Here is a 23,741-nt window from a genome sequence, read left to right on the forward strand (position 1 = left end):
GGGGGTGGAGGGGGATGTGGGGACAGGGACACATATGTAATATCTTAATCAATAAAAAATATATTAAAAAAAAAGTTTAAGACTACATATTAAAATAACCTTCAACAAAAGTTATAAGGTAAAATACATCTACAGTAAACACTGACTCAGTATTCGGTACTGATATATTTCAGATTAATACTACTACTAGAATTTTGATTCTTTAGCTCCAAAACAGAACACAGACCAAAATAAGAGTTTGATACAGTATTTCCTTCTACTGTTATGCACAAAGGAATGGGGTATAGATACTTATTTGTAAAACGTGTTGACTTGATATATTAAAAGTTGACTGGTCCAACAAGTGAGAACTGCACTGCAAAAAATCTCATGATTCAGTCCACTCCAGCGGTTCTCAACCTGTGGGTCGCGACCCCTTTGGCGGTCAAACGACCCTTTCATAGGGGTCGCCTAAAACCATCCTGCATATCAGATATTTACATTTAAGATTCATAACAGTAGCAATGAAAATAATTTTATGGTTGGGTAACAACATGAGGAACTGTATTTAAAGGGTCAGAAGGTTGAGAACCACTGGTCTACTCCATCCAGAATGTAAGAACTACACTACAACTATAAAGACAGAATCTTTCAAAGTCTAGTAGATGAAACTACAAAGTACCACACACTACAGAGTATTATTAAATTATTGCAATGATGTAACTTTTAAAAGAATGACTATGAACAATCCAATAAAAAATGGGCAAAGGACCTAAATAGACACTTTTTGAAAGAGGACATACAGAAGGCCAAGACATATGAAAACGAGCTCAAAGTCACTCATCACCCAAGTGATGCAAATCAAAACAACAATAAAGTACCATCTCACACCTGTCAGAATGGCTATCATCAACAAATCAACGAACGACAAGTGCTGGGGAGGATGCGGAGAAAAAGGAACACTCATGCACTGCTGGTGGGAATGCAGACTGATGCAGCCACTGTGGAAGACAGTATGGAGTTTCCTCAAAAAACTAAAAATGGAACTCCCATTTGACCCTGTGATCCCACTTCTAGGAATATATCCCAAGAAAACAGAAACACCAATCAGAAAGGATATATGCACCCCTATGATCAAAGCAGCACAATTTACAATAGCTAAGATCTGGAAACAGCCTAAGTGCCCATCAGCAGATGAATGGATTAAAAAAACTGTGGAAGATCGACACAATGGAATATTACACTGCTATAAAAAAGAAGGAACTTTACCATTTGCGACAGCATGGATGGAACTGGAGAGCATTATGCTAAGCAAAATAAGCCAGTCAGAGAAAGATAAATATCACATGATCTTACGCATATGTGGGATATAATGATCAACATAAACTGATGAACAAAAATAGATCCAGAGACAAGGGGCAAGGGAGGGGGGGCGTTTAGAGATCAACCAAAGGACTTGTACACATGCATATTAGCATAACCAATGGACACAGACACTGGGGGCTTGCCCTCGGGGTGGGAGTGGCTGGGGGGGGTCAATTGGGGAAAAATGAGACATATGTAATACTTTAAACAAACAAAAACAACAACAACAAAGAATGATTATGTATTTTACCGATTCCATAGTTTCGTTGCTTCTGTTTTTGTAATAGTAAACAAAAACCTTCCTAATAACATTGAATTTTATTCTACAGATACCCTGGACTACCAGAAAGACAAGTGAATCCTAGAGCAAATTAAGCCTGAAACATCACTGGAGACAAAAATGACAAAACTGAAGTTGTTCTACTTTTGGCACATCATAAGGCGTGGTTCACTGGAAAAGATAATAATGCTGGGAAAAATATGAGGCACCAAGAAAAAAGGAAGAATAAATATGAGATGGATTGACTCCATAAATGAAGCCATAGGCACAATTCTATATGAACTGTGCAAGGGCTGTTGAGGATGGGATATTGTGTACCTCCCTGTTCATAGGGTGACCAGGAATCAGAGCCACATAACACACACTAACATAATGAAGTCTCTAAAATGTGTTAAGATCCCCCTAAATGCCAAACACTTCCAACATATTAATAAAAACTGAGATTTAAAGAAAAAGATTCTTATATAAAAAAATAACCAAATGGGGAAAATGTCAATTTTGTTAGCAAAACAAAGAAATGACAGTTAAAATAATCAAAGCAACATTTTTCTATTTAATTAGAAATTTATAAAAAGATTCACTGGCCCAGCTGGTATTGCTCAATGGTTGAGCATCAACCTATGAACCAGGTTTCTGGTTCGATTCCTGGTCAGGACACATGCCCAGGTTGCAGGCTGGATCCTCAGTGGAGAGGTGTGCAGGAGGCAGCCAATCAATGATTCTCTGCCATAACTGATATTTCTATCACTCTCTTCCTCTCTGAAATCAATAAAAAATATTAAAATAAAAAAAAAAGATTCGTTGCTGATCAGGACCCAGTTAATTACTACATTTTCTAGGTACAAAAAAGGTTCCATTGCCCTAGCTGGTTTGGCTCAGTGAATAGAGCGTCGGCCTGCAGACTGAAGGGCCCCAGGTTCGATTCCAGTCAAGGGCACATACCCAGGTTGCAGGCTCGATCTCCAGTAGGGGGCATGCAGGAAGCAGCCAAGCAAGGATTCTCTCTCATCATTGATGTTTCTATTTATCTCTCCCCCTCCCCCTTCCTCTCTGAAATCAATAAAAATATATTTTAAAAAAGGTTCCATTATTGTGTAACTTATATACCAACTTATTTTTTTTAACCATAAAGCAATTACATTATATTCATTCATTTATTTACAGAGTATCCTCAATGTGTCAGGCAATATTTTAGGCACTGGAAATTCATCTGTTAATGAACAGACCTGAGATCAAATCCTATAAATTGAGAAATAGTTTACTGCATATAGCACATTACAGTGAATATAACTTTTAAGACTAACATTATGTAAGAAAAGGCAAATGCTTACTATACACTTAAAGCAGGGGTGTGGGATGTCTGGCCATCGAGCCATAAAAGGCCCGAGAAATCATTTAGTCTGGCCCTGTCAAGGCATTAGGGGTGAGTTAATTAAATTTTTGACCAAATATAGCAGGCTAATTTTTAAGTTGGTAATTCTGTATAGCCTGTATGAATGATGTTATAAATATCTAAACATCCTTTGGCAGAAAAAAGGTTCCCCACCCCTGCACTAAAGAAAGAAAAAAAGCACCCTTTTTTTTTTAAAACCACAATTGGTGTAATGGAAAAACGGTAAGAAATAACACCAGAATATAAATTATAAATTGTTTTTCTAGAATGACAAAATTATTAGTATTTTGTATTTCCTATGAAATTTATATATCTGCAAGTAAATAAAACATGAACATACAAATCCATTATTTTGCAGACTAACAAATAATATCAGAAGTAGTGTGCCACATTTTCAGACTTTGATACTGAAGGAATTGCTCAATATCTCGCTAAAATCTGAACTAAGAAATAGTACTTTTCTAAGTGTTGTAATAATCAGTAAAAGCAAGTAGCTGTAAGGTACAATCACATAAACAAAGACTCTTTTTGTGTTGTTAATCCTCACCTGAGGATATTTTCTCCATTGGTGTTTTTAGAGAGACTGGGAGAGGGGAGACAGAGAGAAATATCAATATGAGAGCGACACATCAATTGGTTGGGGATGGAGCCTGCAACCAAGGTGCCCTTGACCAGAATCGAACCAGGGTTCCTTTAGTCCACAGGCTGATGCTCTATCCACTGAGCCAAACCAGCTAAGGCAGCAAAGAGTCTTTTAATAAACCCCATCCATTTCTCTTTCCCACTTCTCTTTTAATGCAATGAAATACTATATTCCTTTAAATTAAACTCTGCCACCAAATATCAAAGCACCTGCTGTTTGTAGTAAACACATAAGGATAAACCAATTTTCAGGTAAGAAAATCACTGATAGGCCATCCAGGATATTTCTGCTATTCAACTGTAAACCTTTTAAACAAGATATTTACATACACTCAAGAAAATAATTCAGGAAACTTGCCTGCTTGTCTCACAGGTAAATCCAGTTGTTCTGACATAGTAATCTGAAGCAGTGTTGAAACAAAATTCAGAGACTTGTGTGCCTATAAACAAAAACATACATTTTAAAAATTCAGCAAACAAATATTCTCAGTACTCTATCCCACTGTTTGGCTGTCACAAAAGGCCCTCTGTAAACTGGTTCCAGTGTTATTTTCTGTCACTCACCTATAATAACTCAAAAAAAATTTAACATCCTACCTCCTAAAACATTTGAGGTGTTTGCATTTGCCTGCATTCTACTGCATTTCCCATTTACTCCAGTTAGCATTCTTAGCCTACACTGGTGTCAGTAGCTCAAAATCAATATCCTCTATGACACCTATTTCCCCAATTCAGTAATAATTTCTCCATAGAAACGTTATGTTCAGCTTGTAAAAATCCATCAACTGTATCCTAATGATCACTTTTCTATGTGCATGTTATATTTCAATAGAAAAATTAAAAAACAACATTTTGAACATTCAATAAAAGTAGAATACAAACTATGACAATTTTTTAAAAAATATATTTTATTGATTTTTTACAGAGAGGAAGGGAGAGAGAATAGAGAGTAGGAACATCGATGAGAGAGAAACATCGATCAGCTGCCTCCTGCACATCTCCTACTGGGGATGTGCCCGCAACCCAGGTACATGCCCTTGACCGGAATCGAACCTGGGACCTTTCAGTCCGCAGGCCGACGTTCTATCCACTGAGCCAAACCCGTTTCGGCAACTATGACAATAATTTAATAAGTATTTTATAAGCATATGCATTGCAACATATATAGGAAACAAAATACATCGAAAATGTTAATTATCTCTGGGATAGTGGGATTATAGAGGAGCTATTCTTTTTTTAAAAAGACATGTTTTTATTGATTTCAGAGAGAGAAACTGGGGGTTAGAAACATCAATGATGAGAGAGAATCACTGATTGGCTGCCTTCTGCATGGTCCCCACTGGGGATCAAGCCCAAAAACTCAGGCATGTGCCCTGACCTCCTGGTTCATGGGCTGATGCTCAACCACTGAGCCACAACAGCCGAGCAAGGAGCTATTTTTGATATATTTTGTTTTCCAAATCTTATACTGGGAACCTGGGTCACTTTCATTAACAGTACAAAAAAGTTACTTTAGGATTCCTAAATCTGTCATATTTGCTCCCAACTTTTAAAAAAAGAACTTAACCTTCAAATTAAATCCCTTCTTGTATGTATTGTTTCACTCCCTCTCCCACAATTTAACTACCACATAGAATTTCATCTCCTCCTTCCAACCCATGTTTTAGTATTCTTCTGCACACGTTTACATGAAGTGATTTTTAAAAAAATATATTTTATTGACTCTTTACAGAGCAGAAGGGAGAGGGATAGAGAGTCAGAAACATCGATGAGAGAAACATCAATCAGCTGCCTCCTGCACCCCCTCCCCCCCGCATGTGCCCGCAACTCAGGTACATGCCATTGACCAGAATCGAACCTGGGCCCCTTCAGTCCGTAGGCCGACGCTCTATTCACTGAGCCAAACTGGTCAGGGCATGAACAGTGATTTTTATTTGTTTCCTCCTTCATCCTTATCTCCCACAAATATTCTTCAAAACAAAATGTTCTTTTGGATATAAAAAATTTCTTCCACATTAGAACACAGAATGATACTTTATTCAGTCACTCCAAAATTTATTTTTATTTTTTAAATATTTTTATTGATTTCAGAGATGAAGGGAGAGGGAGAGATAGAAATATTAATGATAAGAGAGCATCATTGATCGGCTGCCTCCTGCATGCCCCACAATGGGGATTGAGCCAGCAATCTGGGCATGTGCTCTGACCAGGAATCGAACCATGACCTTCTGGTTCGCAGGTCGACACTCAACTACTGAGCCAAAATTTATGTAGGTGTTATTGGTGCAAGACACCATTGCCAAGAGCTGTAAATATAGGTTTGAACAAAACAAATGAGGCTCCGTGACCTCATGGAAATTTAAGAGTTTAATGAAGAAAAACAAGGTAAACAGGTAATTGCAGTAAAGTACAATGAAGAAGTTGAGGAATAATGGAAGAATCAAAAGGAGATACTCCTAAATTCAGAGAAGTAATGCTTAAATTCAAGAACTGAACAGGAGTAATTAAGTGGATGAAGGTGAGGTATTTGCCCCTTTCAGTGCTCTAAATAGATCTGAACACAGTTAATGACTGTTAGTTTCTTGAAACACCCTTTAATCTATGCAATTCATACACCATTTTTCCTGGCCCTTTCTCAGACGCTTTTCTAGTTTCTCATATTTAATATATAAATGCTAGAACTTGGTGCCAGGACTCAGTCATAGGAAGTCTTTTCCACTCCTAGGCAATTTCATCCAACTCATCTTTAAACAAAATGTCAAACTATCTTTTCCCCTAAAGCTGTGACTCTATTTCCTTGCACTAACTCATCACTATCCTCAGTCATTCATGTCTGAAACCTGAATGTCATCTATAAAACTTCCCTCTTCAATGCATTAGGCCCTATCAACCCAATATCCAAAATGCTTATATAATTAATATATCCACTTTCTCCATTCCCATCAACACCAACCTAGTCCTGGCTTTACACCTCTCTTTCCTATTAATTAGAGTTTAAGCTTCAGTGACAGTAGGGACTATACTGTTTGTATGCCCAGTACCTCATGAAGGTTGGCATTTAAAATATATTTTTTAAATTATTATATGAAACAATAAACAAAAAATGCCTTGGAAGCAGTTGTGATCATCCAGAGGCATTGTAGAGTGAAAAAGGGTATTTATATTTAAGGGGTAGACAGATTAGCCCACAAAGGACACTACTATCCATACTATGACTATGGCACTTTTAAGAGACATCGATCCATTGCCTCCCATATATGCCCCAACCAGGGATTAAACCCACAATCTTTTGGTGTAAGGGACAATACCACCAACTGAGCCATATGCCCCTCCCCCACGAGTATAAACAATGTAAAAGGAAATGAAAACATCTGGAACATCAGAGCAAGAGTTAATTACTCCAAAAAGAAAAAAAGATTAAGCAAATATATACAAGCAAATTACAAAAGATTTAGTATAAGACAGGAAAGCCCTACCTCAAAACAATATATGCAATACACCGAAGTGCTGATGAGCATGTAAAAAAAAATGGAACTCATAGTGTTGGTAGATGTATAAAACTAGAGGCCCGGTGCACGAAATTTGTGCAAAGGAGCGGGGAGGGAACCCTCAGCCTGGCCTGCACCCTCTCCAATCCGGGTCCCCTTGGGGGATGTCCGACCGCCTCTCACAATCTGGGACCGCTGGCTTCTAACCATTTGCCTGCCTGCCTGGCTGATCACCCCTAACCCTTTTGCCTGCCTGCCTGATAGCCCCTAACTGCTCCCCTGCTGGCCTAACTGCCTCTGCCTCGCCCCGCACCTGGGACCCATGATTCCCTCCCTCTGGCCCGCTGCAGCCGCAGGGGACTATGGGCAGGAGGCTTCGTCCCAGCCACAGCCGCCCAGGACTGCAGGGCAGGCGGCTTGTCCCTCTCCCGGGCCATAGCCTGGCTGATCCCCATTCCTCTCTCCCTAAGGTTGTGTCTGAGCCATTACAGTGTGATGGCCATTTGCATATTAGCTCTTTATTATATAGGACTAGAGGCCCGATGCACAAAGATTCGTGCAATAAAAAGCCTTCCTTCCCCTGGCTGCCAGCACCAGCTCCCCTCCGGCACCTGGGCTGCTTCGCTCCGGCTGACACTGTCACCCACCAGAACTCAGGCTGCTTTGCTCCTGACACTGCCAGGCACTCGGGGCTGCTTCGCTCCGGCCGCTGCCACAATCCACTGGGGGTGTGCTCTGAGTCGCACCGCGGCCGCTCGGAGCACGCTCCCATTCCTGGCGTGTCTCTACTGGGGCTGGGGGTGGCATGCAGTCTCCTCCTGCCCATCTGTGTGTGCAGCTCCTCCTGAATGGTTGGGATGCAGCCTCCCCCTGAGCCAGTCATGATGCCCAGCTAATATATATATATATATTTTTATTAACCATACTGGAAAAGTTGCAGTTTCTAACACACATCTACTTTATAACCAAGCAATTTCAACTTTATGTATCCAAGAGAAATAAGTGCTTATGCCCACAATAATACCTGTCCATTGACAGGTGAATTTATAAACAAACTGTGGCACAATCCATACAAGGAAATACTATACAACTTAAAAAAATAAAACCAACCTACAGAATTAAGCAATACAGTTCTAAAACAAAACACATATTATGAAGTCAATCTACCTGGGTACAATGGCATTCTCTTATATGTACATGAAGATCAATGACAGGCAAATCTAATCTATAGCTAACAAAAGCCAGAATAATGGTAACCTAAACGAGGAAAGGTATTGATTGAGAAGAGTCTAAAGGAAATATAAATCTCACTCTCTCTCTCTCATACACACACACACATCTTTTTCTTTTTATTTTTTATTTTAATATTTTATATATATGTTTATATATATCTTGATCTGGATGGTGGTTATCTAGGTAAAAATTGACAGAGCTGTATATATTTTTGAGCTTTGTACTACATGTAAATTATCCCTCAATTAAAAAAATTTCAACAGAACTGCCTTTGCCTGAACATTCACAGCAGTATCTACACTAATAAAAGAGAAAATGGTAATTGGCGTACGACGCTACCCTTTTCATTGGCTAATCAGGGACATATGCAAATTATCTGCCAACTCAGATGACAGTTAACTGACAACAAAGATGGAGGTTAATTTGCATATGTAGGCACAATGCAGGGAGACGAAAGGGAAAGCAGGAAGAAGCCCCCTGCCACTGACAGTGATCGGAAACCCAGGAGGGAGCTAAGAGCTGGGGGGCAGGGCATGGCCCCCCAGCCATGATCGGAGAATGAGGTGTCTTTGCCACCCTAGCCAGTGATAGCAGGAAGTAGGGGTGGAGCCAGCGATGAGAGCTGGGCACGGTCGAAGTTGGCAGTCCCAGGAGCTAGGGGTCCCTTGCCTGGGCCTAAAGCGAAGGCCACAATCGCGGGGCCGCTGCAGCTGCGGGTCCCCGCTGCCCGGGCCGGACACCTCAGCCAGAGGCGTCCTGCAGGGGCAGGGGCGGAGCCCATGCGATCGCGGCGCCTCCCGCAGCCACTGCAGGTCCCCACTGCCCAGGCCGGACGCCTAGGTGGTCCCCTTGCCCAGGCCTGAAGCCTGGGTCAGAGGCATCAGGCCTGGGCAAGGGGCCGATCCTGCGATTGGAGGGTGATGGGGGTCAACGCCTGAGGGCTCCCAGTATGTGAGAGGGGGCAGGCTGGGCTGAGGGACACTCCCCCCCCACACACACACCCAGTGCACGAATTTCGTGCATCGGGCCCCTAGTTATTCATAATAGCCCAAAAATGGAAATAACCCACATGTTCATCAATTGATGAATAAGTAAGCAAGATATGGCATACGTGTGTATAGAATGGAATATCATTTGGCAGTAAAAAGAATAAATGAGATACTGATACATGAAACAACATGTATGAACCTTAAAACCATTATGCTATATGAAGGAAGCCAGTCACCAAAGACGTATCATATGATTTCATTTATATGAAATGTATAGAAAAGACAAATCTATACAGACAGAAAATAGCCAAGAACAGAAGGTATAGGGGAAAACAGTTTGAAGTTTGTGGTGATGACTGCATAACTCTGAATATATTAAAACCCACTAAACTGGATCCTTTATGTGGCTGACCTCAATAAAATTATTTTTTACAACTAAACTATGAAAATAATTTAATTACTTTATTTTTGTCACTTTGCCTTAAAAATACAGGATAAATCTAAAAGTGAAATTGACAAAAAGTATTTCTTTCAGACAACTGAGCTTAAATAGACTAAGATTAAGAAAGAAAGGATTATTTCAGTCAGGGAGAATGGCACAATTTAACAAACTCAACATGGGACATCTACTTACCTGTCCCATATTCATTTCCATGCTGTTGAAATGCCTAATGCAGGAAGTCTTGTAATTTTCCCAAAGAAGGTAATAAATGTACTTAATGTAAAACTGAATATCAGACACCAGATTTCCAAGAAAATTGAGACAGAAAATAGATAGCAACAGTCTGGGACTGGGATAGGGGATTAAGTAATTATTGGGGTAATGAAAATGTTCCAAAACTGGATTGTGGTTAATAGTTTTAAGTCTACTAAAATCACTAATTTTCAACATTTAAAACAGGTGAATTTTATGAAATGTAAATTATACCTCAATAAAACTTAAAAAATAAAAAGACCATTATAAAACACAAATCAAGTAAGTCATACATTAAATGTTCAAATTTAGAAAAATCATTTTTCTAGTCATTGGATGATCAACAACTTTCTGGCATTATTGGGTGTAGCAAACTATCACATATTTAAAAGAATTTCTATCACATATTAACTATTATTATATGTATTATCATATATTAAAAAATCTACAGCCACTATGGAAGACAGTATGGAGTTTCCTCAAAAAGCTACAAATGGAACTCCCATTTGACCCTGTGATCCCACTTCTAGGAATATATCCCAAGAAACCAGAAACACCAATCAGAAAGGATATATGCACCCCTATGTTCATAGCAGCACAATTCACCACAGCTAAGATCTGGAAACAGCCTAAGTGCCCATCAGCAGATGAATGGATTAGAAAACTGTGGTACATGTACACCAGGGGTCCTCAAACTACGGCCCGCGGGCCACATGCAAAGAGGTAGGGGGGTAAGAGATCAACTAAAGGACTTGTATGCATGCATATAAGCATAACCAATGGACATAAGACACTGGGGAATAGGGGAGGCTAGGGGACTGTCTAGGGCGGGGGGAAAAAATGGACACATATGTAATACCCTTTGTAATAAAAAATAAAATTTAAAAAAAAATCTTTATTTTTTATGGTAATTTAAAAAAATAAGTAAAATATCACTAGCATCAATATCACAAAAAACTCTTTAAAATTTGAATAATTATGGTATTATCCTCAACTGCTTGGCAAACTTTGATATAGTCCTCAGAAAATGCTACAATAAACATATTGTGTCAATGTATAAATGTAACTTCTGAGTGCTGGCACTAATTACAGACTCCAGAACTATAGAAACAAATTGGCCACTAAACATCATTAAATAGAGCTAAAACTACCAACACTCAAGCTTAAAAGCTACTAATCATAACACAAATACCTTTCTAGACAATTTCTTATCTTGTCATTATTTATCATCCACCCAGATAATTCAACATTCACCCTCAATTCATCTAATCAAAATTCTCCAAGGATTCCAACTCCATCTCTTTTAACTCCACTCCATTTACTTGTACTTAAGTGCAAGACACCACAGAGATAAAAGATCACTATAAGGTAGGTTGGGAAATAAATTCCAATTGGACTACCAGGTAAAATTTTGATTTAGACCCTATAAAGAACTTAAACCCATAGAAACAGGCAAAAGGATTTTTAAAAGGAAAAGAAGTATGGGTTGTGTTAAAGAGATTATTAGAACGAAAGAGAATAGTGAACGGCAAAAATGAATAGGCAAATTATACCCACATCAAGATCTAATAAGTGTGAACTTTTTTGGAAAAGTTTTTACATGATCAGATCTATGCTGTAGGAAGATAAGGTCTTGAAGCAGTGTAAAGAATGTAATAGGATAGGTGACTATAAAACATTACAGGTAGGACACTATTATTATTATAACAGGCCATAATAGGCCTGAAAAACTACTCCACAGGCAGCTTTCCCTGCTCCCCCTCCCCATAAAGTCTAACTTTACAAAAGAAAAAAATATATGGAAAAACACATCTATCCACATAATCACTCCCCTGACCCTAGAACCCTTTTAACCTACAATCTTTTCCCTACTCCCTTGCTAACATTCTACTCAGTAACCCTGTAATCAGGGTTACTTGCTTTTTCCAAGTTTACAATATGTATTTTAAAAGCTTTCTCCCTGAAAAGTCATTTTACTTTAACCTCTCTCAGTCTGAAATGTCAACAACCCTTTCCTTCCCCCAATAGCCTTTTACTTATTACTAAAGTAATTCATGTTTACTGGCAGAAAATTTATGAAATTCGTTTAAGGAAAAAGGAAACTAAATTGCTCATAACCAACCTTCTTATTTAAAATTCCTTTTATTGGCTTTCTTCTACTTTTATGCACAATTCTCCAGTCTCCTTTTTCTTATGTCTCTCAAAGTCCCCAAAATGGGCAGGTCCCAAAGTATAGCCCTTCAGTCCACCCCACATCTCTGGATCATACTTCCTTTCTCTAAATTCACCTGCAGAAAAAAATTTAATTTTCCACTGATGCTTTCTTGCCTAAACTTCAATCCCACATTTCTAACTACCTACCAGACATTTTCTCCTGGATGATTACCAGCACATCAAACTAGACTTAAAAATTAAGTCTTGTTTTCTCCAATATCAGTTTCCCCTCTAGAACCACATTTTCCAATGCACACCTAATGTCGCTATTTTTTTAAAAATATTTTAATTGAATTTTAGAGAGAGAGGGGAAGGGATAGAAACATCAATGTGATATTGAAGCATGGGTCAGCTGCCTCCTGCACGCCGCTTACTGAGGATTGAGTCCCAAACCCAGGCATGTGCCCTGGCCAGAATTCAACTGGCAGCAGAACCACTTCTCTGTGCATGGGATAATGCCCAACTGACTGAGCCACACTGGCCAGGGCTGTCGCTCTTTTAATGCTTACTCTTGAAGCGATTACTTTTAATTATTTCTCTCCATTGGAATGCAATCAAACAGGCCTTCAATTAGCTACTATACTTTAACACCCATGTATGAGAGCGAGAGAGGCTTTAATGTGTAAGAGAGATAGGCGCCCTGGTTTGGTTGGCTCAGTGAATAGATAGAGCGTCGGCCTACGGACTGAAGGGTCCCAGGTTCGATTCCGATCACGGGCATGCACCTTGGTTGCGGGCACATCTCCAGTAGGGAGTGTGCAGGAGGCAGCTGATCGATGTTTCTCTCTCATGGATGTTTCTAACTCTCTATCCCTCTCCCTTTCTCTCTGTAAAAAATCAATAAAATATAAGAGAGAGAGGCTTTAAGGGCACTGTGACATCGGAATTTACATAAAATAAATACAACCAGATAATTTCAACAGTGGGGGGATTTCTAACCTTTCTGCTTTACTGAAGAATTTGACAAAGGCAAATACTTTATCTTGCCTAGATGAACTATGAGACACAGTGAGGTTAAATCATCATAGTGGTAAATCAAGTCTAAGGTTCTTTACTGTGTCCTCCTGTCTTTCATTAAATAGTGATACTCAAATGCTTTCCAACTAGAGTTTTTAAAAACTTTTACATTATATTAGTGACCAAAAAGAAAATCTCATTTTAAATCAAACTTATCACTAATGTCCCACTGACAGGAACAAACAATAGGTAAAATGATATATACACCTAATATATCTGAAAAATAAATTTATTTTCTTACAAATATTAATATAGTGCTTTCTTCTTTCAGATCTTTAATGTGCTGTGTCACTGAATAACTTCCAGTCCAACAGCCAAAGTATCCAGGGACATTGTCTCTCCCAAATTCAAAACAGTATCCACTTAGCAACGTTCTTCTTCTTCTTGTTTAAATCTTCACCCAACAATATGTTTATTGATTTTAAGAGAGAGAGGAAGAGAGAGACAGAGAAAGAGGGAGGTGAGAAACATTAATCAGTTGCTTCCCAACCAGGGCTCAAACCCACAACCTGGATATGTGTCCTGACCAGGAATCGAACCTGCCACCTTTTGGTGTACAGGAGGAGGATGCTCCAATCCACTGAGTCACCTGGCTAGGTCTTAGCAATATTCTTAATTAAAGAATGTTACCTGCTCAGACTACATACTGTCTTCAAAATTATATATACTTTTTGTACTTTTGTGGAAAATTAAATTAAATCGGGACTGAGCGAGATGGGCCGGACCCGATCGTGCATCGGTGGGGTCCCTCAGCTTGGCCTGCACCCTCTCACAATCCGGGACCCCTCAGGGATGTCGGAGAGCCAGTTTCAGCCCGACCCCACAGGCCAGGCCGAGGGACCCCACTGGTGCACAAATTCGTGCACTGGGCCTCTAGTTTATAAATAAAATATATAACTTACAGTAATAATAGTCACCATGTGTGAAGATCCCAGAAGAGACTCAGGGTAGTTTATAAATTTAATAATAAACATAAAATACCAAGAAACTAATCAAAGCTAAGCCACTTACTTTTTCACATAAAGAATGTGAGAAAGAAGATTTCTGCCTACATAACCATTTTTTAGCACACTAAGCTTTAGAAATAGATGGTTTAAAAGGCTCCTGGGTAAGCCTTCTAATTCCACTTAGGGCATTTTTCTTGGCTGCAAGTATGAGGGAATATTGATGCTGAGATCATATCTGCCTTAACCAAAGTCAAATTTAATATCCTCCTCATCTAAAACTTACACATAGCTCTATTATAACCCTGACCACAGATGAGGGCTGTGTTGACTATGGAGCTCCAGAAAGGCAGGAATCATGAATTTCTTTATATCTACAACTTAGCTCAGTGCTTAATACAGAGACATTGCTATTAAATGAACCAGACTGGAAATTGTCATTCAAAATAAATATTTCAAAAAATTGTTTCCTAACATTACATTTAAAGCTTCAGTTCAGCCCAGCTGGTGTGGCTCAGTGTTGAGAGTTGCCTTATGAACCAGGAGGTCATGGTTCGATTCCTAGTCAGGGAATATGCCCGGGGTTGTGGGCTCGATCACCAATGTCAGGTGTGTAGGAGGTAGCCACTCAATGATTCTCTCATTGATGTTTCTTTTCTTTTTTTAAATACATATATTTTTTCATTTCAGAGAGGATGAGAGAGAGAGAGAGAGAGAGAAGCATCAATGATGAGAATCACTGATTGGCTGCCTCCTGTAGACCCCCTACTGGGAATCAACCCACAGCCTGGGGATGTGCCCTTGACTGGAATAGAACCTGGGACCTTTCAGTCTGCAGGCCGATGCTCTACCACTGAGCCAAACTGGCTGGACTCCGCAGTGGTCGGCAAACTCATTAATCAACAGAGCTAAATATCAACAGCACTTCTTCAAAATAGACTCACCCAGGCAGAAAACCGACTTCTGCGCATGGGCCATGAAGTTTCAATCGCACTAGACACGCACGCACACGTGGTATTTTGTGGAAGAGCCACACTCAAGAGGCAAAAGAGTCGCATGTGGCTCGCCAGCCGCAGTTTGATGACGATGGGGCTAAAGCATCATTGATGTTTCTATCTCTCTCTCTTCCTTCCTCTCTGAAATCAATAAAAATGTATTTTTTTAAAACTTCAGTTCAGCCCTGGCCCGTTTGGCTCGATGGATAGAGCGTCAGCCTGCGGACTGAAGGGTCCCAGGTTCGATTCCAGTCAAGGGCACATGCCCGGTTGCGGGATTAATCCCCAGTGGGGGGCGTGCAGGAGACAGCCAATCAATGATTCTCGCTCATCACTGATGTTTCTATCTCTCCCTCTTCCTTCCTCTGTGAAATCAATAAAAATATATTTAAAAAAAAAACACTTTAGTTCAAATGTGAGCTACATGACAACCATGACTTTATGTACATTATTGGATCACCAACACCAAAGGCAGTATTTGCCACATGACAGGCACTCAAATATATTTTAAATAACAGAAACAATTATTTGTTGAGTATCTACTCTCATCTAATACTTTAGGATCTAAAAAAATATTTTTTACCTAAAGATTTAATTCCTACTGGAGATAAAATTTTTATATATATATGTATTTTATTGATTTTTTACAGAGAGGAAGGGAGAGAGATAGAAAATTAGAAACATCGATGAGAGAGAAACATCGATCAGCTGCCTCCTACACACTCCCCACTGGGGATGTGCCCGCAACCCAGGTACATGCCCTTGACCGGAATCGAACCTGGGACCTTTCAGTCCGCAGGCCGATGCTCTATCCACTGAGCCAAACTGGTTTCGGCAAATGTCGTATTTTAGATACAAGTTTTTAAAAGTTGCACTTCTAGGTATACAGAAGTCAATTAATCTCAAAGTGTCATGGTTTTTTTGTTTGTTTGTTTTTGAGCAAAAGCGGAATTTTATTACAGAAAAGCTCCATGTTACAGAGAGGGGATCCAAGCAGACTGCCCTAAGTTCAGAATTTAAATGAGAAGCGACAGGTCCCAGTAACACAAATCTACTTTAAAGATTCAAAGATGAGTGCTCTTAACATTTCTGACTATTATTCAAGTTCTTATTTGCTGAATGCAAGAGAAATACTTACTGAGAGACTATAATGTGCCAGGGCAGCTTGCTTATAATTGTGCCAATTTTCATGTTACAGTAATGCTATCTACTTAGTGATCTCAGTGTCCAAAGAACATGTACTTGTCTTTTTTTGAGATTAGTGCTGATGATTTTCCAATGAGATGTATTACTTAGTTAAGAGTAAAATAGGAAATAAAAAGTATGGTATGTTGGATTGGTTAATCAACTGGCAGTTCAAATAATCTGGAGAACTTAGTAAATGCTGAACACTTTCTGCAATTTTTTACATACCATCATCTCACTTAACCCACATAACACAATGACATACATACTCTAACTTCTTTCATTTCATAAACTGGGAAAACGACACTTTGAGATTAAATAACTTTCCCAGGATACCCCAGCTAGTACAGAATTCTTCAGGTTTTATTCTTAAAGATAAGGTGGTTTTTAATTATATTTACAATATTATTTGTACAAATGGTTTTCTCCAATCTTTGAAGCCAAGTTTGTTATAATTATAATAGCAGCTCAAAAAAAATTACATAACATACTGTAGAGTAAGTCAGTGGGGAATACTAAATATTTTAAAAATATCTGCCAAACAATTCTTACTATGGCCTCTAACAGTCTAATGGCTTTCTTAATTTAATCTGTATGTAATATAAAAAAATTTATAAATACCTCAAAAATCCTTGAGGTAGAGGTGGTTTAACATACTAAAACCTATGTTGTTATTATAATAAGTCAATAAAGCTTAACATTAATAAAGAACTGCAGTAACAAAAGAAAAATTTCAGACCTCAGGAAACTAAAAAAATTTATGATATATGATAAATCAGTTCTACAGAGAAAATAAACAGGCGAAGGGAGATAGGGAGTATGGTAGTCTGAAAACTCCTTAGTGACATGGAGACAGTTGAACAGTGATAAAGTGAATTGAGAGAACAAGTCTAGGAGATAACTGAGTAATAGGGGCTCCAAGCAGATGGAATCATTAAGTGCAATCTTTCTGAGGCAGGAGCACTTTTTAAAAATAACTATTTACACTATAATACTTTGATAAGATTTATAATTTTTACAGTTAGTGATTACTTCACTTAGCTGAAGAGATTCATTCAAATGTCAATGATCTTTTTCTTTTAACTAAATGAACCAAAGTATAGCTTTAGTTGAGACATCATGGAATGATTGGTTCATCCTATCTTAGCCCAGCAAGAAGAGACTGCCAGAAATAAAATATGACTTCCTCATTTTTACTAGTCAAGCTTCCAAGATTTATCTGGAATCTATTTCCTAAATCAAAGTTCTGCCACAGAAAATTAATCAAAAAAGGACTCAAATGAAATCACTTCATTAAAGTGAAGATTGGAGATGAGAATAAATATTCTGAGAGGTTATCTTAGGAAAATTCTAAAAAATCTAGGTATAGTAACTGAAAGAAATTTACAAAACATAAATAGCTAGCTATCACAAAAATGCAGGCCAGATACCAAATTTTCTTTGACAGGATAAACAGAATTGGCTGTTCCACAGTATTCCAAAACCCTAACAGCAACTTAGCAGTTCAATTAAAAAAAAATGCTTTGAATACTGTTTTGATCATTTATCTTCCAAAAACTAGCTGTGAAATACTTAACCCAGGTCTCTATTACAAGATGTTAGAACACAGAACTAGATATTCAATACCTGTTTGAGGGATAAATTTCAAATTTGCAGGAAGTAGTATTTATCCAATTTTCTACAAGGGAACCAACTTTTTCTTCCAAATAACACTTTTTAAAATTAATTATTAGTCCTAGCCAGTTTGGCTCAGTGTATAGAGTGTCGGCCTGCGGCCTCAAGGGTCCCAGGTTTGATTCCGGTCAAGGGCATATCCCCAGGTTGCGGGCTCAGTCCCCAGTAGGAGGCATGCAGGAGGCAGCCAATCAATGATTCCCTCTCATCATTGATATTTCTATCTTCCTCTCCCTTCCCCTCTGAAATCAATAAAAATATATTTAAAAAAATAAAAATAAAATTAATAATTATATGCAAGTATGTTAATATGTTATTAGAGTAACGTCACGGTAGATATAACTATGACAACTTTTGGAGTGTGTAGGCTTATAAATACATTGTCATAATCAAAATGTTCATTTTAACCTATCATAAAACAAATCCAAAATAAAGTGATCCAGTCCCTGCAGTATTGCTCAATGATTGCCTATGAACCAAGAGGTCATGTTTGATTCCTGGTCAGGGCACATGCCTAGGTTGCAGGCTCCATCCCCTGTAGGGAGCGTGCAGGAGGCAGCTGATCAATGATTTGTATCATTGATGTTTCTCTCTCTCCCCCATCTCCCTTCTTCTCTGAAATCAGTAAAAATATATTAATAAAATAAAGTGATCCGCCGAAACCGGTTTGGCTCAGTGGATAGAGCATTGACCTGCGGACTGAAAGGTCCCAGGTTCGATTCCGGTCAAGGGCATGTACCTGGGTTGCGGGCACATCCCCAGTGGGAGATGTGCAGGAGGCAGCTGATCGATGTTTCTCTCTCTCATCGATGTTTCTAACTCTCTATCTCTCTCCCTTCCTCTCTGTAAAAAATCAATAAAACATATTTAAAAAAAAAATAAAGTGATCCATAACTCCCATCTATAGTTTACTAATGGTCCAAATTGGGAATTTGTTTCAGCTCATTTTTTTTGTACCTAAAAGAAATCTAAGCTCCTCCCAAGGTTACTTGAAGCCTAAGAATTAGGGTATCACTCTCAGTATGATCTAATGATGGTCTCACTTGTAAAATAGTTTTACTTTGACCTCGCCTGGTGGCTCAGTTGGTTGGAGCATTCTTCTTTCTTCACTCTTTCTAATAATCAATAAAAAACATGTCCTTGGGTGAGGATTTAAAAAAAATAAAAAAGAATTCATTAAAAAAAATTTTAGACTTAATTTGTCTAACTCTGTGGGTGGTATTCTTAAAATAGAAGTCCCTTAAGGGCAGGGATCTCTAAAACAGCAATACACTTAAGATGTTCAATCAGAAATACTCCTGAAGCTTCTATTAAGTCAATGTTCATAATTTTTAAGAGTTCCATTCCAATCAGGGCACATATCTAGGTTACGGGTTTGATCCCTAGTTCGGTGAGTATGAAAGTCAATACAATCCTCATGTTTCTTTCTTTCTCTCTCTCTCTTCCTTCCTCTCTCTCTTAAAATCAATAAACATCTATCCTCTAGTGAGGATAAATATATACATACACACATATATAAAAAGTTGCAGAAATTTAGAAACAAAGAATGAAACTAAAGATAGAACCTAATAAAATGTCCATCTAAGTCTGTTTTCCAAGGAGTGGTCCCCAAAAAATATGGGGGGCAAAGAACACCATCCTCTGGGAGTTGACAGGGAGTTTGGCAAGTTTCAAGCACTCTCACTTGTGGCCTAATTTTATGAATGGAAAAAACTCTGCATCAAAAGGTGCGACTTGCCCAAGGTCAGTCAAGAAGTTAGTGTTGCAGCTCTACCTAAAAGGGTGCACTTCACCTGACACTTTCCACTACACCGTCCGGCCCGCCCTGCCCTGCCGGCAGAGGTAGAGCGAATCAGACTCCCGCACTATCCTCAATCTGCTAGGGGCGGGTGAAGGCTTTCGGTAGCAGGTCAACCTGGGGGAGAAAGTTGTGCGGGTCACCGATCGGCCCAGGGAAGTGACATGCTGACAGGCGCAGCTCCCAAAGGAACCGTTCTGCATTCCCAGGAGCCCCTCCGAACCCGGTGCCAGCGAGACTGCTCCCGGAAACGTCTGAAAAACCTCCCAGGGAGTTTCGCCCCCTCCTGGGCGCGAGGAACGACCAGGGAAGGAGCCAGAGGACGGACGGCCACCCGACCCAGCCATGTGTCCAGCCCGTCACGCCCGCCTCGCCCCAGCCGGTTCCTCGTGCCTCGACCGCAGCCAGAGGCCCAGCTCGGGACCCGACGCAAAGGCTGTCTGGGCCGCCGCCGCCACCGCAGCAGCGCGCGGCGTCCCGGCGTGGCACTCGCCGTCAGGTCCCCGCCCCACCTCTCCAGTTGAGCCCCTAAGCGACGCTGTCCGCGTCCCTCGCCAGGCCCGGAGGGATCGGCCTGCCACAGTCCGCCCGACCGCCCGCCGCCGCCAGCCCGGCGTCCTTACTTCATTAAGCTGGCGCTCCGCGGCCTCCCGCAGGGCAGGATCCATGGTGCCCCGCAGGGCCTCGATAATAGTGTTGGGGTCCATCGCAGCGCGGACTTGCTAAAACCCCAAGGCTCGGGTGCTTCTGAGCCAGGAACAGCACCGCTCACTGCGCACATGGACCCGCCGCGCTCCGCAGCGGCAACCGGCGCGAAAGGAAAGAGAAGCGCCAAAGCCCCGGATAGAACCTCTTCGCCTCGGCGTGGAGGCGGGAGATGCTCCGGAGATTTCCTGTCAGTCCGCCGCGGAGCACCTTGGGATGTGTAGTCCGCGAGTGCAGTCCGCAACCCACGTGGTCCTGAGCTGTCGCTCATACAAATCAAAAAGGAAAAATGTCCAGACTGCACAGAAAGAAATTTAAAACAATCAATTAAAAAATATTCCACATTATAGTATACTGATGGTGACTATAAGATGTATCTGATACAGTAAGTGATGCAATCCATTGTTAGTAGCCGTGTAATTGAAGGAAAGCTTTTCAAAAGCATTTTGAGATAGTGTTTCTATATGCCATAAAAATGTTTATACCCAAGTAAAAAAAAAAAAGTTTGACCCCAATAATCACATTTATGAGACTTTCCAAAGGAAATAACACAAAAGATTAAATGAGCCTTATGTATGAAAGGTATTAATCACATTGCATATTTATTATAATCACCAAATACTAAAATTATGGCTTTTTATTGAGCATCCAAATTTTGTCAGGAATTTTACATAAACCACATCTAAATTCAGAACAAAAGCATAATTCCTATTAAAACCCACCTTCTTTAAAACAGTTCAACAGTTTCAGAAAGGTTAAATAACTTGCCCAAGGTCACTTAGGTATTAAGAGGTTCACCTAGGTCCTAAGATGTCAAACCTAGGACATTTCTGCTTTCAAAGTTTTCATTCCAGCTGAAACCGGTTTGGCTCAGTGGATAGAGCGTCGGCCTGCGGACTGAAGGGTCCTGGGTTCGATTCCCGTCAAGGGCATGTACCTGGGCTGCGGGCACATCCCCGTGGGAGATGTGCAGGAGGCAGCTGATCGATGTTTCTCTCTCATCGATGTTTCTAACTCTCTATCTCTCTTCCACTCTGTAAAAAATGAATAAAATATGTATTTTTTAAAAAGTTTTCATTCCATTGAATTACTCTGCCTCTCCAGATAAATGTCAGCCTGGCCTGCGTGGCTCAGTGGTTGAGTGTCGACCTATGAACCAGGAGGTCATGTCCAGGAGGTCATGGTTGGATTCCTGGTCAGGGCACATGCCCAGGTTGTGGATTCTATCCCCAGTGTGGGATGTTCAGGAGGCAGCTGATCAATGAGTCTCTCTCATTGATGTTTCTATCTCTCTCTCTCCCTCTCCCTTCCTCCCTGAAATCAATAAAAAAGAATATAAAAAATAAAATACATTGAATTAAAAAGAGAAAGAGAGAAATGTCAGACAATACAGGAATCCTACTTTGCTATCTCTAACCATTTTGGCCTCCCTAAACTCTCTAAACTCTGTCTCCTTGACTCAGTGAGACCACAGTGCTTTTTACGGGAAACCCTTCTTGCCGTATGGCCCAGATTGTACCTTCAGACACAAAACTGAGGAAACTATTTGGCTTACTTGTTTTCTTTCTCTCAGGGACCACAATTCTAATCTGCTTCTTATTTGAAGTCTGAAAAGAGTTGTTTCACATATTAAGTTCTACTTGTTTACAACATGGGTGTTCACCGTTACCATACGATGGGTGGAAGCAAAAGATTCTCTGTGAATTTTTTAGCTACTATGCATAGGTGGATACTCTATCACCTGAAATATTCAGGGTAGCCATGAGGATCAAAAAAGAAATTACGTCTCATTTTTAACTCACAACAGAAAAGTTTCCTTTTATCTGCCCACTCATAATGTGGAGGAGATATGCTACTTACTTTGTCCTTTAATATGTCAGATATATTTAATAGTTTTTTTTTAATATGCAGAGTCAGTGCCACAGAATCTGAAAGGAATAAAAAGTCAGAATATATATGAGGTAGCTTTAGGACACAATACCCCCAAAACTCTAACCTGAGATCTGTCTGATTACCCCATTTCCTAGGAAGGAGGTCTGTGGATATTTGGTAGTCTTCATTTTTCTAGGAAGGCAATCTAATTGAGAGCTGACTCAGAAACACATAGATCCCCAATACCATAATGCTTTACTAGAAGGAGCATGAGCCTCAAATTCAAACAGATGTGGATTGAATCTTGACTCCATAACTTCCTAGACTTAACATGACTGAGGGCCTCCATTTTCTCTTCTATACAATAGGAACAACAGCAATTCTATGATGAGGTTGATATAAAATCATGTGGAGTATATCAAGCAGGCCCTGCCTACATAGTACCCAGAGTACAGTTAACTCAATAAATGGTCATTTGAACAGACACTTCACCAAAGAAGATGCACGGATGGCAAATAAGCATATGAAAAAATGTTCCACATCGTATTTCCTTAGGGCAGTGGTTCTCAACCTCCTGGCCCTTTAAATACAGTTCCTCATGTTGTGACCCAACCATAAAATTATTTTCGTTGCTATTTCATAACTGTAATGTTGCTACTGTTATGAATCATAATGTAAATATCTGATATGCAGGATGGTCTTAGGCGACCCCCGTGAAAGGGTCGTTCGACTGCCAAAGGGGTCGCGACCCACAGGTTGAGAGCCGCTGGAGAGAATCATTTAGGAGGTAGCACTGGCAAGACTTAGTGGCTGATGGGATGTGAGGACCGGGAATGGGGAAGGGGTCCAGGGGGATAGGCTAGTTTGGGCTTATGCAGTTGAGTGCAAACATACACAATTGACCAGAGTGCATCTGTTCATGTGCTATAAAAGTCACTGTTTCATATTGCGTGCCTTGTACATTTTGATAAGAGATTTATTTATCTTTGTCATGTAGGTGATATAATAAAATAACCTCGCTGGTTCTTTACGATGGAAGAAAAGTATATGCAATATAAGTGGTAGCGTGGGAGGACAGGAACAAACCAGTTCTGTGGATGGAGGAGAATGACCCTGGAGGAATAGCAGGTTTGGCAGAGAGGATGAAGGGTTCAGTTGTTGAGTTGGAAGTGCTGGTGAGAAACTGGAACAGTTTCTGGTAGATAATATGGAATCTGGGACCAGACCTGTGAGGCTTCACTGTGGGGCCAGTGAGGAGCTCTGGCCAGTGGGCG

The 23,741-nt window shown here is 40.0% G+C and overlaps 1 protein-coding gene across 2 annotated transcripts in view; it reads right to left on the minus strand.

The window, feature by feature from the left end:
* Positions 1 to 23,741, minus strand: part of IPO7 (importin 7) — a 65,418-nt gene that overhangs the window by 40,530 nt on the left and 1,147 nt on the right. The window contains exons 1-2 of one of the 2 annotated variants that reach the window (XM_006763477.2): positions 20,514 to 20,774; positions 4,018 to 4,099 (exon numbers count right to left, since the gene is read on the minus strand). In XM_006763477.2, the coding sequence (XP_006763540.1) occupies positions 4,018 to 4,099; positions 20,514 to 20,597 (166 nt within the window). In that variant the 5' untranslated portion in view covers positions 20,598 to 20,774. Of the gene's footprint in view, positions 1 to 4,017; positions 4,100 to 20,513; positions 20,775 to 23,741 lie in introns of those variants that run through there. The other variant, XM_015563724.1, reaches the window with a different exon arrangement.

This window comes from Myotis davidii, unplaced genomic scaffold (genome assembly GCF_000327345.1).
Source record: "Myotis davidii unplaced genomic scaffold, ASM32734v1 scaffold118, whole genome shotgun sequence".
Lineage (NCBI taxonomy): Eukaryota > Metazoa > Chordata > Mammalia > Chiroptera > Vespertilionidae > Myotis > Myotis davidii.